General features: G+C 50.5%; 1 protein-coding gene across 2 annotated transcripts in view; it reads right to left on the reverse strand.

Annotated features, from left to right (window-relative positions):
• The window catches only part of CYFIP1 (cytoplasmic FMR1 interacting protein 1), a 93,646-nt gene that overhangs the window by 59,294 nt on the left and 19,902 nt on the right, over positions 1–14,450 (reverse strand). Inside the window, exons 2-8 of one of the 2 annotated variants that reach the window (XM_064484646.1) lie at positions 4,324–4,441; positions 4,150–4,239; positions 3,881–3,958; positions 3,599–3,700; positions 2,574–2,755; positions 467–563; positions 219–347 (exon numbers count right to left, since the gene is read on the reverse strand). In XM_064484646.1, coding sequence (XP_064340716.1) covers positions 219–347; positions 467–563; positions 2,574–2,755; positions 3,599–3,700; positions 3,881–3,958; positions 4,150–4,239; positions 4,324–4,440 — 795 coding nt within the window. In that variant the 5' untranslated portion in view covers position 4,441. Of the gene's footprint in view, positions 1–218; positions 348–466; positions 564–2,573; positions 2,756–3,598; positions 3,701–3,880; positions 3,959–4,149; positions 4,240–4,323; positions 4,446–14,450 lie in introns of both variants that reach the window. The other variant, XM_064484645.1, reaches the window with a different exon arrangement.

The following is a 14,450-nucleotide window of genomic DNA, read 5'->3' on the forward strand; positions in this document are numbered from 1 at the left end:
AATGCATTAAGGACTTGTAGTGCAAAAGGCATGCAGGGTGGAGGATGCCGTATGTATACACACACCCACACCCCTAAACACCCACACCCACACCCCCCTCAAGCAGGAGAATTAGAAAAGTCTGGCAAAAAGGATCACAGACAAAGTGCAGCCTCTTCACGAGAGCCAGGCCGCCCCTCTCTCACGGTCCTGGGGCAGCCCACCCTCAACACACGTACTTTGAGAAGCATGTGTTTCTCACTGGGCGTCAGATACATCCTGTTCTCGTAGTAATCCACACACAGGTTCACGATGTCCGCTAAGAGCTCTTCATAGCCAGAAATCACTTCGAGCTGCTGCTGCAGAGACTGAAACACCGAGCGAGACCTGTGTCACTGACTGCTCTCTGTTCCCCAGACCACCCACCCGCCTCTGTCCCCCGGCGGGGATGCACCACATCCCCCCGAGGGGCAAGAGCGTGACTTACTTGTGTGATCTTGTTGTGGTTGGCCAGGAACATGGACAGGTTCTGTGATTCCTGGATGGACTGTGGGTCTGCCATTTTACGTAAAAATTGAGCAGCCCTATGAAAGAAAAAACCAAACCAAACCAGGGTTCATCAACCAACATGCTTAATGGCTTAAAATGTGCATCTTAGAAGCTGGTTAGGATTTCAGCCTCCTACGGCTTTCCACTGAACTCCAGGGAAGTCTCTTTGCAACCAGGACAGCTCAGGACCCCACTGTCCAGTTGACGGACTTCCTCAGAGATGTGGCAGCACAGCCCACAGGCGTCCCCAAAGGGCACCCACACACTGGCCTCTCCCCTGGGCTCCCTGTCCCCAAGTCTGAGAAAGGCAGCCACTCCCCGTGACTCCCAGAGCTGGGTGACTAAGATGGACAGCATCATTCAGCTTCTCCACCAGGAACCTCCCACAGGTCAGGGACCACACCACAGTTTTGGTGCCAAAGGTCTGAGTTAGAATCCTGATTCCATCACCGACTTGCAGCTCCATCTTGGACAAACCTAAAGATCTGGTGCCAATTCTAATATGGGAGGTGGGATTTCCCACACCGCCTAGCGATTCCCTGACACAAGCTGGGTGTCCTACGATCAACTCAATTCTGACACCACCTGAAGACACCATCAGACCTCACAATGTAAGAGCTCAAGTCCTACAAGACTGTGCGCCATCCCCCCACTTTAGACACCAACTGGAGGTCAAGGCTGTCACCTGTGCTTCTGACCAACCAGCTACAGATCAGCAGTCCCAAAAGCCCCTTCCTTGGGTTCAATTAATTTGTCAGAGCAGCTCACAGAACTGAGAGAAATGTACTAGATGAACAGTTTATTATAAAGGATATAATGTAGAACCACGGGATGGAAGACATACAGAGGGCGAGGTATGGGGAAAGGGTAGGGGGCTTCTATGCCCTCTTTAAGCACCACTCTCCCCCAAACCTCCACATGTTCACCAACCTGGAAGCTGCCTGCATGCCCTCCCTTGGGGTTTTTACGGAGGATTTCATCCATAAGCCTGATTTGATCACTGGACACTGGTGATGGATTCAACCTCCAACCCCTCTCCAATTCCTGAGGTCAGGAGGATAGGACCCAGAGTTGAAACCCTCTAGTCACAGGGTTGGTTCCTCTGGTGACCAGCCCCCATCCTCAGGTTACCTAAGGGCTTTCGAAAAGTCAGCGCGTTAACATAATAAAAGACACTTTATTGCTCTCATCACAGGAAATCCCAAGGGTTTCAGGAGCTCTGTGCCAAAAATGGGGATGAGGACCAAATATATCTTATTATAAATCACTACCACACCTCCTGAACCCTGACTCTCACTTATCGTATCTGTGAAAAACGACAGCTGCGTGACCAACCCCCGGGGCTGACAGGGGAAGGTGGACACAGAAGGACCTGTACGCTGAGGTCCAAGAATCCTGCGTGGCTCGGCCCGAGTCTCTAGGTCTTGCCAAGCAGTGTGAGAGCACACGGAGGGCTTCCCCTAAAACGTTTAGTGGAAACGCCCACGTCAGGACCTGTCTGTGCAACCTAGTGCCTCGGGGGTTTTCCGAAAGAAAAGCTTCACGGCAAAGACCGGTAACCTATCCCAACTGTCATCTTCTTCCCTTCCTGCTTCGGAATGAACCCTGGATTTCTGTCCTGGGCACAGACTTTCTGAAGACAATCAGAGGACAGGGTCTCTGTTCTGCTGGCCACCAACGCACTCACAGTCCCCCAGACACACGCTGCCTGTCAAGCCCACCTTTTCCAATTCTCTCCTCCAGGTCTCTACACTCAGAAAGAAAACTGCCCGGGAGGAGAGCTGGTCTAGGGGAGCCTGTGGTCCAGGGGCCAGATGTGCCCACCGCTGCGAGGGTGTGCGCCTGCGGGGACGCGCCAATCAGGGAACGAGGGGCGGAGCCACCTGCCAAGGCCGGTCCTCCCGGGGCATCCAGAGCCCAGTCGGGCCACACACACGCCTGCCAGGATGCACAGCAGCGCGGTGACCTGCCCAGAGCCGCTCGCCGGCGGTGCTGAGACGCGCCCGACTGGGGCGCGCGCAACGCGCGGGGTGCTCCGGGCTCACCTCTTGTAGGCGGAGTGGTCGTTCTTGACGCTGCATTTCATGTTCTTCAGCTCGTCCAGCACAGCGAACATGTTGATGAACTTGCCCAGGGTGATGAGGTAGGCCTCCGACACGAAGTCCTTCCTCCTCTCCGCGTGGCACAGGCGCCGCACCTCCCCACAGAAGCGCTCGATGGCGTTTCTCTGCGCCGAGGAAGGGAGGGCAGAGACGCCACTTTCAGGGACTCGCCGACCGCAAGCCCAGCGCCCAGGTTCGCGTTACTTGCTGATGAAACGGTGGCCCCTCAAGTGCACGTTTACAGCTCAGGTAAAGACACGCGTTTCCAGAAACTGATTTCTAACTGCCTTTCCTCTGTTAAGGGGAATTAATTGTGCCCTTTACCAACAAGGTCCCCAAAGTAAAAGAATTGTGTTGCTTGTTCCAGCAAGGTTACAGAGCAAAATACTCCAAAGAACGTCTGTAAAGCAGGTGCTTTAGCTTTCAGAGCTCAAAAGGGGGGCGGGGGGATGTCCACCTGACAACCTAAGATCAAACAAATTTATCACTTAATAAGTTCTCTCCCTTTGCTAAAGGAATCTAACAAAAACTTGCACACATTTCTAAAGTATGTCTTGAAAAAGCCAGCAAGTCCCCTCTCTGTGGCCCCTCTGCCTAGCCCAAGGGCCAGAAGGAGCTGAGGCCAGGGTGAAGCCCACCAGAGTGGACAATCGAGGCAAAAGCACCTGAAAACCAGAAGAATCGAAAGTAGGCCAAGCAAGCACACTGGTGGAAAGCAGCCTTCATGTGGGGAAATAAATTCACTCCCAAAGGCAGAAGAGAAGTGAAACACAGATGCAGCCCTTATTCTGAAAGGGACAGTAAAGCATTAGACTGTCAAAGGCTTCATTCGTTCTCCTGGGTCTCAGACCTGCTGTGTCGACTGTAATTTATATGCACTTCTAGTGAGCAGTTGGTGATGGATGTGTGAGAGGGCGCCAGCATCCCACCCCCTGCATTAAACCCCGGGGATTATTTCACCGTTTTACCTGGAAGTACATAAAATTCATCAGTTTTGTGACTTCAGGCTCAAGGACCTCCACGGTTTTCTCATAAATTTCCACTCTATTAGGCTGTTCGTTACATTTCACCTGGGGGTAAACAATCACGACATAGAGAGGTTTCAACCCAGAGAGAATACAGGGAGGGCGCTGGGGTGGAGTGGGCGGGAGGTGGGCGTGGTCTGGCTGGGCAGGGGGGGCGGGACCCGGTCTGTTTGGGGCAGGGCGTGGCCAGTAGGGATGGGGTGGGGTCTGGCTGGGAGGCGGCACCTGCGGGATGGCCCGGGAGCAGCTCCTCCAGGTGTACAGCATGACAGCGTATTCTTGGCCTTCCTCCAGCATCTCATTCTGCAAAGGTACACAGGGCAAATCAAAGGCAAGTAGGAGAACAATTCTAAGAAAGGGGATGCCAAATTGCTAACATCATTCGGCTTCTTCTCTTCTTCCTTACTAGGTATCCTATCAGGATAGTACAGAACAAGTGACATTTGCCATTCAGCTGTGCCATCCCCCCAAGGGAAACAGGCAGACGGAGTTACCATGCTAGAATGGATGGTCGCCTGTTCAATGTATCTTGCAATGCCGGTGACAAATGCATTTCTGTCTTCAAAATTAGTGTTGAAATTTGGCTGAAAGGAAGAAAACCATCATGCAGACATCAGCATCACAGGCTGTCCCCCCCACCTCCCCAGCCATAGCCGCCCAGCACCCACCTGGTAGAGCAGTGAGGATGGTGGGGGCTCGATGCAGGGCTGCTGGTCAGGCAGAGGCAGCTCTTCCAGGAGGTCCACATTGGACAGCGCATCCTCCAGGGTCACCTGGGCCGCCATCCTGGCTTAGGACAAAGCACAAAGCCACCTGTGCCGTGAGGACGGGCAGTGGCACCCTGACAGTCCTTCCAGGGTAGGGTTTTCAGGCCCCTGCTCCCCTGTGTCCTCTCCTGGGGTCCCGTCCCCGGGGTCTGGCATCTTGCTCTGGGCTCACCAGCAGGGGAGTCACATCGCAGCCTCTCCTGGTCGTGGTGCAGGGCACATGGGCCAACACACATGCCATCGCTTCCTGTCACCTTCCTACCTCTGGGCCACAGTCCCAGAGGGCTCTCTGCAAGGGTCTGACAACCCCTGCACTGAGGTGGAGGAGGAAAGGGCTCCTACAATAGCATGTGGGCTCCCAGGAAGCCAGCACAGCCTCGGAGGGGCAACAGCGCTTCCCCGCCACTGATGCTTCCCCAGCGGGCCCTCCAAGCAGGGCCACACGCTAGGGACGGGGATGGAAAAGGCCAGAGCCTGGTCTCCAGGAGCACAAGACAGCCTGCAATACCCACTTAGGTGAGGCCGGGGGCCAAGGGAAGGAAACCAGGAGGAGGCTGTTGGCAGAGGACCGACAGCAGACACTCCGTGGCTGGCATTCAGAAGCGCATAAGTGGAGCCGGACTCATGGATACACCTGTGCTGGCTCCAGGGACAGGGAACCAGCACTCTCTTCCCGCTGAATGCTGCCCTGACCCCGGACAGGATGCGTGGGGCAGCTCTGTTCATTCTGACGAGTTAAGAGCAGCAGAGGAGCTGGACAAGAACACAGAACAGAAGAAGCACCCAGCTGCTCCCCCGGGCACTGGGCCCCAGACCAGGCGCGGGAGTGGAAGTGCGCGGCGGGGCAAGCTCCCAAAGCCCTGGTGTGCTGGTCAGAGAACAAAAAGGGAACCCTGGGCACTGGAAAGCCCCAGGGGCAGTTGTGGGGAGGAAGACGTTTGGAAGAGCAAGCCCACAAAGCTGCTGGCAAATGTCAGGCTGGTGTCCAAGCTGCACATGCGCGGATCTGACTGTCACACCCCCAAGACCAAGTCCACAGCCAGGTCCCAGTTGGCGACAGGAGGCATATGCAGGACAAATCAGAATGGTACTACTGAGCCCCCAGGACACCTGACACTACACCACAACCCATAGAGGGCAGGTCAGAATTGCAGCCTAAATCGAACCAGATGGTTTGTTTGCCTGCTGAAAAAAAAAAAATCAGAAAAAAAATTTTACAATTTTCCCAAGATTTAAACAAGATCCAGAGTCTCCTATTATAATATCCAAAATGTCCAACTGCAATCCAAACTCCTCAGCAAAGAACCAGTGATGTCTTAACTCCTATGGGAACAGATGAGCAACAGATAGCAACGCCAGAACAGAGATGCTACAATTATCCACCAGACTTAAAGCAACTACTATAACAATGCTGGAAACAAACTCCTGAGACAAAAATGGGGAGTTAGCAAATAAATAAATAAAAAGATACAAAGAACCAAATGGAAATTTAGACCTAAAAAAAAACCCCACTGAAATTTTAAGAACTCCCCACAGGAGCTTATTAAGAGCAGAGGAAAGATTCAGTGAACTCTAAGAGAGCAATAGAAAGGATCTAATCTGAATGACAGAGAGAAAAAAAGATTGAAAAAAACATGGAGAGACTTAGGACAAGGGGGAGCCTTGGGAACAAGGGGAGAAGTCCAACACTGTGTCATCAGGGTGCGAGACGGGAAGCAGACAGCGGGCAGTGCTGGAAAACAGCTGGAAAATGACCGAGAACTTCACAAGTGTGGCTATACTTGGGTCTACAGATTCAAGGAGCTCAACAGATCCCAAGCAAGATAAACCTAAAAGACCCATACCCAGACACATCACTGTCACACTGCTCAAAAATTAAGACAATGAAAAAATACCTTGAAAGCAGCCAGAGAAAAGTGGCTCATTACCCGGAGGACACCAATTTGAATGTCAGGGGACCAGAGGAAGTGAGATGACACATTTTAGGGTGGAAAGAAAAGAAGTGTCATGAAGATGAAAGAAGGACAGTCTCAGATGAAGGAAAATCAAGAGGACTCATAGAAGCAGGCTAACGTGAGTTCTTCAAATACAAGGGACATTAAACCAGAAGGAAACCTGGGGCATGAAAAACAGCAAAAGCAAGAGAAATGGTATATAGTGAGTCAACAAAATAGACTATTCCTCCAGAGCTCTTGAAAAAATGTTTGGTGGCTGAAAGCAAGTTAAAATACTGTCTGATGGGGTTTTCAGCGTATATAAATGTAACATATAAGAGAACTATCACACAAAGGGGGAAGGCAATGAATCGGAAAGAACAAGTCTGACTCCATGTTAGATCTGTTTCTTTGGCTCTAACCCTGTGCTCCGTTCCCTGTGCTCAGTCACCCTGTGCTCAGTCACGCTGGTTCTGCACCTTTCCTCAAAGAATGTTGCCTAAAGCCTGAAATCTACAGGACAGCCCATTCTCAAGGCTCTGACCTTTAAGGATATTAACACTTTTCCATCCACATAAAGGTAAAAAGTTGCAGAATAGAAAATAATGTTTGTTTTGTTGGAGGTTTACAGGGACACCATGATCTGACCCACATGGACAGCTGCAAGAACAAAGGATTCCAAGAACAAAGAAATCCTACGCCAAGAAGTTTGCCACAACCCCCCCCCCCCGCCCCTGCTTTTTAGTATAAAAGGAGCCTGAATTCTGACTTGGGGAAGATGGTTCTCCAAGACATTAGTCTGCCATCTTTTTGGTCTGCTGGTTTTCCAAATAAAGTCATTATTCCTTGCCCCAACACCTCGTCTCCTGATTCACTGGCTTGTCGTGCAGCGAGCAGACGAGTTTGACTCGCTAACAGCAAAAGGGCCTACATGGTGTAGGATTTTTGCATTCCACTTAAAGTGGTGCAAATAGACTGAACAGTTAGCATGTATTTGTAATCCCTAAAGCAGCCACTTAAAAAACCTACACGAAGCAATATACATAACTCATAAAAAGATTTTTTAAAAATAAATTTAAATGGACTGCTAAAAAATACTCAAATAACCTAAGAGATGACAGAAAAAGGAAACAGCAATGCAAAAAATAGTGATCTTCTTTCTGCCACATGAGGACACAATGAGAAGTTGGAGTCTGCAACCCAGAAAAGGGCCCTCCGATTCTGTAACAAAGGTGTGGGCCTCCCCACACCACCTAACACTAGCTGGGTGTCCTGCAACTCAATTCTGACACCATCTACCTGCAGACAGTGTCAGATGCCACAGGGTAAGGGCTCGGCCCCACAAGACGGCCACTCCCTGTGGTGCCAATCATAAGTCCAGGTTGACATCTGTGCTTCTGACTGACCAGCTATATGTCGGAGATCCCAATGACCCCCTCCTTTAGTTCCATTAATTTGCTAGAGCAGCTCACAGAACTCTGAGAAACATTTAACTTACTGGATTACTGGTTTAAAAGCCATCCTGAGGAAAAAGAACATAGCTAGAGGCATAACCCTCCCAGACTTCAGACAATATTACAGAGTTACAGTAGTCAAAGCAGCATGGTACTGGTACAAAAACAGACACATGGATCAATGGAACAGAATAGAGAGCCCAGAAATAAACCCACACACCTCCAGTCAATCAATCTTTGACAAAGGAGGCAAAAATATACAATGGAGAAAAGACAGTCTCTTCAGCAAGCGGTGCTGGGAAAACTGGACAGCAGCATGTAAATCAATGTGATTAGAACAGTTCGCACCATATACAAAAATAAACCCAGAATGGTTTAAATACCTAAATAAAAGACATGATACCACAAAACTTCTTGAAGAGAACATGGGCAAAACGTTCTCTGACATAATCTGCAGTGTCTTCTTAGGTCAGTCTCCCAAGGCAACAGAAGTGAAAACAAACATAAACAAATGGGATAAGCCTTTGCACAGCAAAGAAAACCATAAACAAAATGAAAAAAAAGACAATGTAGGGACTAGGAGAAAATATTCGCAAATGATACAAACGACAAGGGATTAATTTCCAAAACACACAAACAGCTCATACAACTCAATAACAAAAAACATCAACAACCCAATCAAAAAATAAGGAGAAGACATAAACAGACATTTCTCCAAATAAGACATACAGATGGCCAAGAGGCACGTGAAAAGATGCTCAACTTCACGAATTATTAAAGAAATGCAAATCCAACCTACAATGAGGTATCACCTCACACAAGTCAGAATGGCCATCATTAAAAAGTCTACAAATGATAAATGCTGGAGAGGGTGTGGAGAAAAGGAATCCTCCTGCACTGTTGGTAGGAACGTAAATTGGTGCAGTCACTATGGAGATCAGTACAGAGGTTCCTTAAAAAGCTAAAAACAGAGTTACCCTATAATCCAGCAATCGCATCCCCGAGCACATATTGGGAGAAGACGAAAACTCTAATTTGGAAGGATACATGCACCCCAAAGTTCACAGCAGCACTACCGACAAGAGCCAAGGCACAGAAACAACCTAAATGTCCGTCGACAGATGAATGGATAAACATACATACACACACACACACACACACACACACACACACACACACACACACACACACACACACACAATGGAATATTGCTCAGCCATAAAAAAGAATGAAACAATGCCATTTGCAGCAACAAGGATGGACCTAAAGATCATCATACTAAGTGAAGTCAGACAGAGGAAGACAAATACTATATGGTATCACTTATATGTGGAATCTAAAATATGATACAGATGAACTTATTTACAAAACAGAAACAGACTCACAGACAGAGAAAACAAACTTATGGTTACCAAAGGAGAAAGGAAGAGGACAGGAGTTTAGGATTAGCAGATGAACCTACTATATATAAAGCAGATAAACAGCAAGCTCCTACTGTACAGTATAGGGAACTATACTCAGTATCTTGTAATAAACCATAATCAAAAAGAATCTGAAAAAGTATATATATATTTGTGTATATACATGAATACATATATACATGAACACATACATATACAAGAATATATATAAATTCATATATATACATGTATAACTGAATCACTTTGCTGGACACCAGAAACTAACACAATGTTGTAAAATCGACTATACTTCAATTTAAAAAATAGATTACTGGTTTAGTATAAAGGATAACAATTCAGGAGCATCCCCAGACAGAAGAGACGCACAGAGCATGGTGGGGGGGAGGGGCACAGGCTTTCGAGCCCCTGCAGGCGTGTGACTCTCCCCGCATCTCCGTGTTCACCAACCCGGAGGCTCTCTGAACCCGTTCTTCTGGGTTTTAATGGAGGCCTCATTACACAGGTGTGACATTAAGTCATTGGCCACTGGCTCCTGAACTTAATCTCAGGCCCCTGTCTCTTCCCCAGAGGTCAGGGGGTGGAGGGAAGGTTCCACCCTTTCTTGTAATTGGTTTCCCAGCAGCCAGCCCTCATCCTTAGGTCAATTTCCAGAAGGCACCGCATTAACATAAACTCAGGTGTGGCTGACAGGGGGTTTCTGTGAACACAGACACCTTATCACTCTCCTCACTTCGGAAATCCCAAGGGTTTAAAAGCTCTCTGGCAGAAACAAAGACCAAATGTGTATTCCTTACTATAAGTCAAATATCACAGGCCCTTACCGGGACCCATGGGGGCACCCTGACACCCTCATCCCAGACTTCCGGCCTCCAGAAGTGTGAGAAATGAATTTCCATTGTTTATAAGCACCATTGCCACCCCCCCCACAAAAAAACAGGGAGGGATCTAACCAGAATCAAATAATAAAATGGGAGACCTCACCCCAAACCTATCAATAATCAGATTATCGCAAAGAAGCTGAAACCCACCAATTAAAAGACAGACACCATCAGTATGATTAAAAAACTGCTGACTCAACCATATGCCAACCACAAGAAACTCACTTCAAACACAATGACAGTGTTGTCAAAAAACCGGCCTCCGTCCCCAGAGAGCGGATTTAAGAGTTGGAGGCAGAGATTGGGGAGGACAGAACAGAACAGCTTTATTGCTTTGCCAGGCCAGGGGAGTCACGCAGGCTCGTGCCTTAAAGACCCTGAGCTCCTCTTGGGGTTGGGGTCTTGACGTTTTATAGAGAAACTGGGTGAACAGGAAAGGGGATAACAATCAGGGCGTTTTACAGGGTGTTGCATTCTGACACTCTTTTCATCTTGGTAAGAACTTGTGTTATGGAGGAATTTGAGGAGGGTTTGCCCATTTTCTTGAGGTTCAGTCCATGACCTTCTTTCCAGACCTTCAGGGTAAAAGTAAAAGGTAAGTTCTTCTGAGAAGGGAGAGCACAGGGAAGGGAGCGTGTTAGACTTTAGGCCCGTTTAGCTAGAAGTACAGGCCTGAACAACAGCCATCCTGTCAGTTTTCGCTCTTTAAGCAGGAAGGCTGACAGTGTACGGGGAAGAGAGGTACCGTCCAAGAACAGCCAGAAGGAGGCTGGAGTCCTGCGTGAGCGGCAGGCCCCGAGGGTCGCAGGGCAGGACATTACCGGGGGTGGAGGGGGCGCTGCGCCAGGACAGAAGCACGCTCAGCGGGGATGCGCCTAACAAGGGCGCATCCAACGACACCAGGCGCCAGCGCTGAAAGGAGAAGTCACTCCCCCTGGGCGGCGGGCAGGGCTCTCGGCGACAGCTCTCAGCCCGCGACAGGAAATCAGCAGAGCACGCGGGACGGACACCAAGGGAGCCACGGGGCCTGGCGGGCATGCCACAGAACAGCCCTCCAACAGCAGCACAAGGTCTCTTCTGCATGGTTCTGACTACACATTTTAAATGTCACAGCAATTTTTCAAAACAATGACAGCAGTGTCCTTCCATGACCACTTCCTTCTCTCATCACAACTTCCTATTCCACACAGTCAAGAAAGGAGACGCCCAGAGGAGGGGTGCACAGTCATGTCCTCATCCTGGTCACCGTCCTGGAGAGCCACTGCCAGGGCCCCAGTGGGGTCCACACAGGGCATCTCAAAGCTGATGGCCTTCCCCAGTTCCCCAATCCCCTTCGCCACCATCGTCAATGAGAAAACAGTTGATCCAGCCACCCAGGGACAGCCACACAGCCACAGGACCAGCCCTGGCCTCCACACCCAGTGCCCCTTCCTCCCATGCCTCTGCCCAGGATGGGACAGGACCACCCAGTTACAGAGGACGTGGTGCAGGAGGGTTAAGGAAAGGCTCTGTGACACACTGAGGTCACATCCCGGGACAAACATCAAATGCTCAACTTATTTCAAATCAGTGTTTCAGGACCTTTTTTCTCTGTCTTGGTTTACAATATGATGGAATATTATTTGGCATTAATAAGAAAGGAAATTATGATACACGTGACAACATGGATGAACCCTGAAAACGTGCCAAGTGTCACAGAAGCAGGCACAGGTCAAATAGTGCACGATCCCACTCGTGTGAGAGGATCAAATTCACAGACAGAGGGAGCGCGCTGGTCCCCGGGGGCAGGAGGCGGGGGCTGGGGAGGACTGTCTGATGGGCACAGAGCTCCAGTCTGGGAAAACGGGACGATGGGGTTGGACGGTGGTGATTGGCTGCACAACACTGTGACTGCCCTGGACCCGACACCTAAAAATGGTTACAGTGGTAAATTTTATGATTTAAAATAAAAAATTAAATTAAGGTAAATAAAAAATTAAATAAAAATTTTTAAAAATTAGGAGCAAAAGTGAAATCAATATGCATTGTAGATAAATCAGAAAATACACAAAAGGTAAAAGAAAAGACATCTTCCATGATTCCCCTGACCCCTCATAGAAACATGGTAACGTCAGCTGTTTTCGTCAGCTGCTCTTTCCTTCCAACTTCCACTAAAAACGTTCAAGTTGTTGGACATTCTTTACAGCATCTTTTCAGCTTCGTGTGGACTACCAGCCAAGGCCCTGTTGTCACTCACTGAGGCTCCTTCCTGTTGAGTTTTTCGGTCACGAAGACCCCCCACCATCACCTGGCGCGGGGAGCTGTTTGACTGGCACACACCCGGTCCCAGGGCCTGGGGGCACCCCCGAGGGCGTGTGCATCTTCCATGAGGGCCTGCCGGCATGGCCTCTTCTCACTCGTTAAGGAACAGCTGGTTCTGAATCCAAGTCCCCAAGGTCTCCATCCCGACATCTTCTCCGGCCCCTCACAACTCCACCCGAAGATTTCCTGTAAACCCATTTCCTTTTCTGCATCTCTGACCATCCCCTCGTTGGTGGCCTGCTGCTCAGGGAATGAGGTCCACGTTTGTTGTGCCCGCAGGTCAGGGATCCGACCGGCCCCTTCCCCTCACTCGCTCCAGCCCACTGGGGTTTCCTTCCCGCACGACCCGGGATGTGTGCCTGGTCACTGCTCGGCCCTGGGACCGAGCCTTAGCTGCACCTGAAGGACCGACCAGCCATCACAACCGCCTTCCACGGTGCCAGTGCCCGAGAGCGTAATGAAAGTAACGAGTCTGGACCGCAATCAGACCTGCCAGGATGCCACGTCGAGGAGTTACCATCTAACAGCTCGATTACATTTCTGTCTCTGCTGGTCCAGCTCAAATGGGCTCATACAGAGATGTGCACGGCTTAGGGCCTGGTCACAGCAGGGTGGCACGTGACCACAGGCACAGACTGAAGACCACGTGAGGACACGTAAGAAGGCCACTGTCTGCAAGCTAAGGAGAAAGGCCCCGGAGGGAGCCAACCCTGCCAGCACCTGGATCCCAGCCTCCCAGCCTCCCAGCCTCCCAGCCTCCCAGCCTCCAGAACTGGGAGGCAATGCATTCCTGTCGCCTGAGCCGCCTGGGCTGCGTACTTGCTCTAGCAGCCCGAGCAGACCAGCAACACAGCCAAGAACCAGCAGAGCAGAACCGCCCAGACGGTTCTGCTCACGCCCTCGTGCTGAGTGACCCCGAAAACCAGCACGTGCTTGTGTTTCTCTGATCACGAAACAATACTTGCCCGATGCAGAAAAAGCAGACTGCTGGCAGCAAAAAAGGCCAGCTGACCCGCTACGGCCCCGGTCAGAAAGGGCCAGCGTGGGCAGTTCTGGTCTGTTATCCCCACCCTCCCCATGGGGGTGAAACAACGGGTTTAGGCCACACATCTACGTAAAAGCCAGGCTTTCTCTTCCTCGACTGGCTTGCTTTTTCAGCAGCAGTGCCCAACCCTCAACTTTGTTTCTGATTGCAACGGTTTTCACGTTATAAAAATGAACTTAAATGTGTCGGGGGGGGGCTGCCTTTTAACAAGCTATCAACTATTTGATTTTGAAAGTTTAAGAGCTTTAAAAATAAAGATTTCAAAAAAGGACAGATTGATCTCATTTGCTGCTGTCCGTGTGTCCCTGACTCAGGGGTGCCCAGCGCCCTGGGGACACCTGGGCTCCGGGCAGCCAGTCAGCATGGTCCCCGTCGGTGGTGGGGTGGCCAAGAGCAGAGCCAGAGCTCCGAGCTGGTAACAAGTCACCCCACGCTGTGTGTCGCACCTAACTGGCCTGTTCCTTTCTGTGGCTGTGTCCTGGCTCCCGTGGCAGGGCCCTGGCATGCAGACAGTGTGTCTGTGCCCATGAGCTGGAGAGGAGGGGTGTGGGCAAGCCCCCCAAAGCAGGGTCGAGGTGAAGGAGAACTGTGACACACCAGAACGCTCCCAGCCAGCGAGACCCTGACCCCGGCTACTTCCTCCTCCTTCCCTGCCCTTGAGTGAGGGGCTCCCAGGGCCCAGGGGCCTCTTCTGACTCAGCCCAGAGCAGACACACCATCTTGCACCCAGACCCAGGCTCAGCTCTGTGCAGGGCAGGGTCTTTGAAATCCTGCCTCCATAAGGGGACCACCCCCTCCTGCCATGCACGGACCACTGCATGGGCCCGCACAGGACCAGCACCTCGACGATGCTTCCCGCACAGCTCATGAGCGGGGGCGACTGGGGGCACCCTTTCCTCTCATCCCTCGGCTGGACTTGGAGCCTATGTGTGATTAGAACTAGGGCCCAGGGAAGGAATACTGTGAACCTCAAGTGGCCACGACAGGTAGGCATC

Source organism: Camelus dromedarius, chromosome 4 (assembly GCF_036321535.1).
Source record: "Camelus dromedarius isolate mCamDro1 chromosome 4, mCamDro1.pat, whole genome shotgun sequence".
NCBI lineage: Eukaryota > Metazoa > Chordata > Mammalia > Artiodactyla > Camelidae > Camelus > Camelus dromedarius.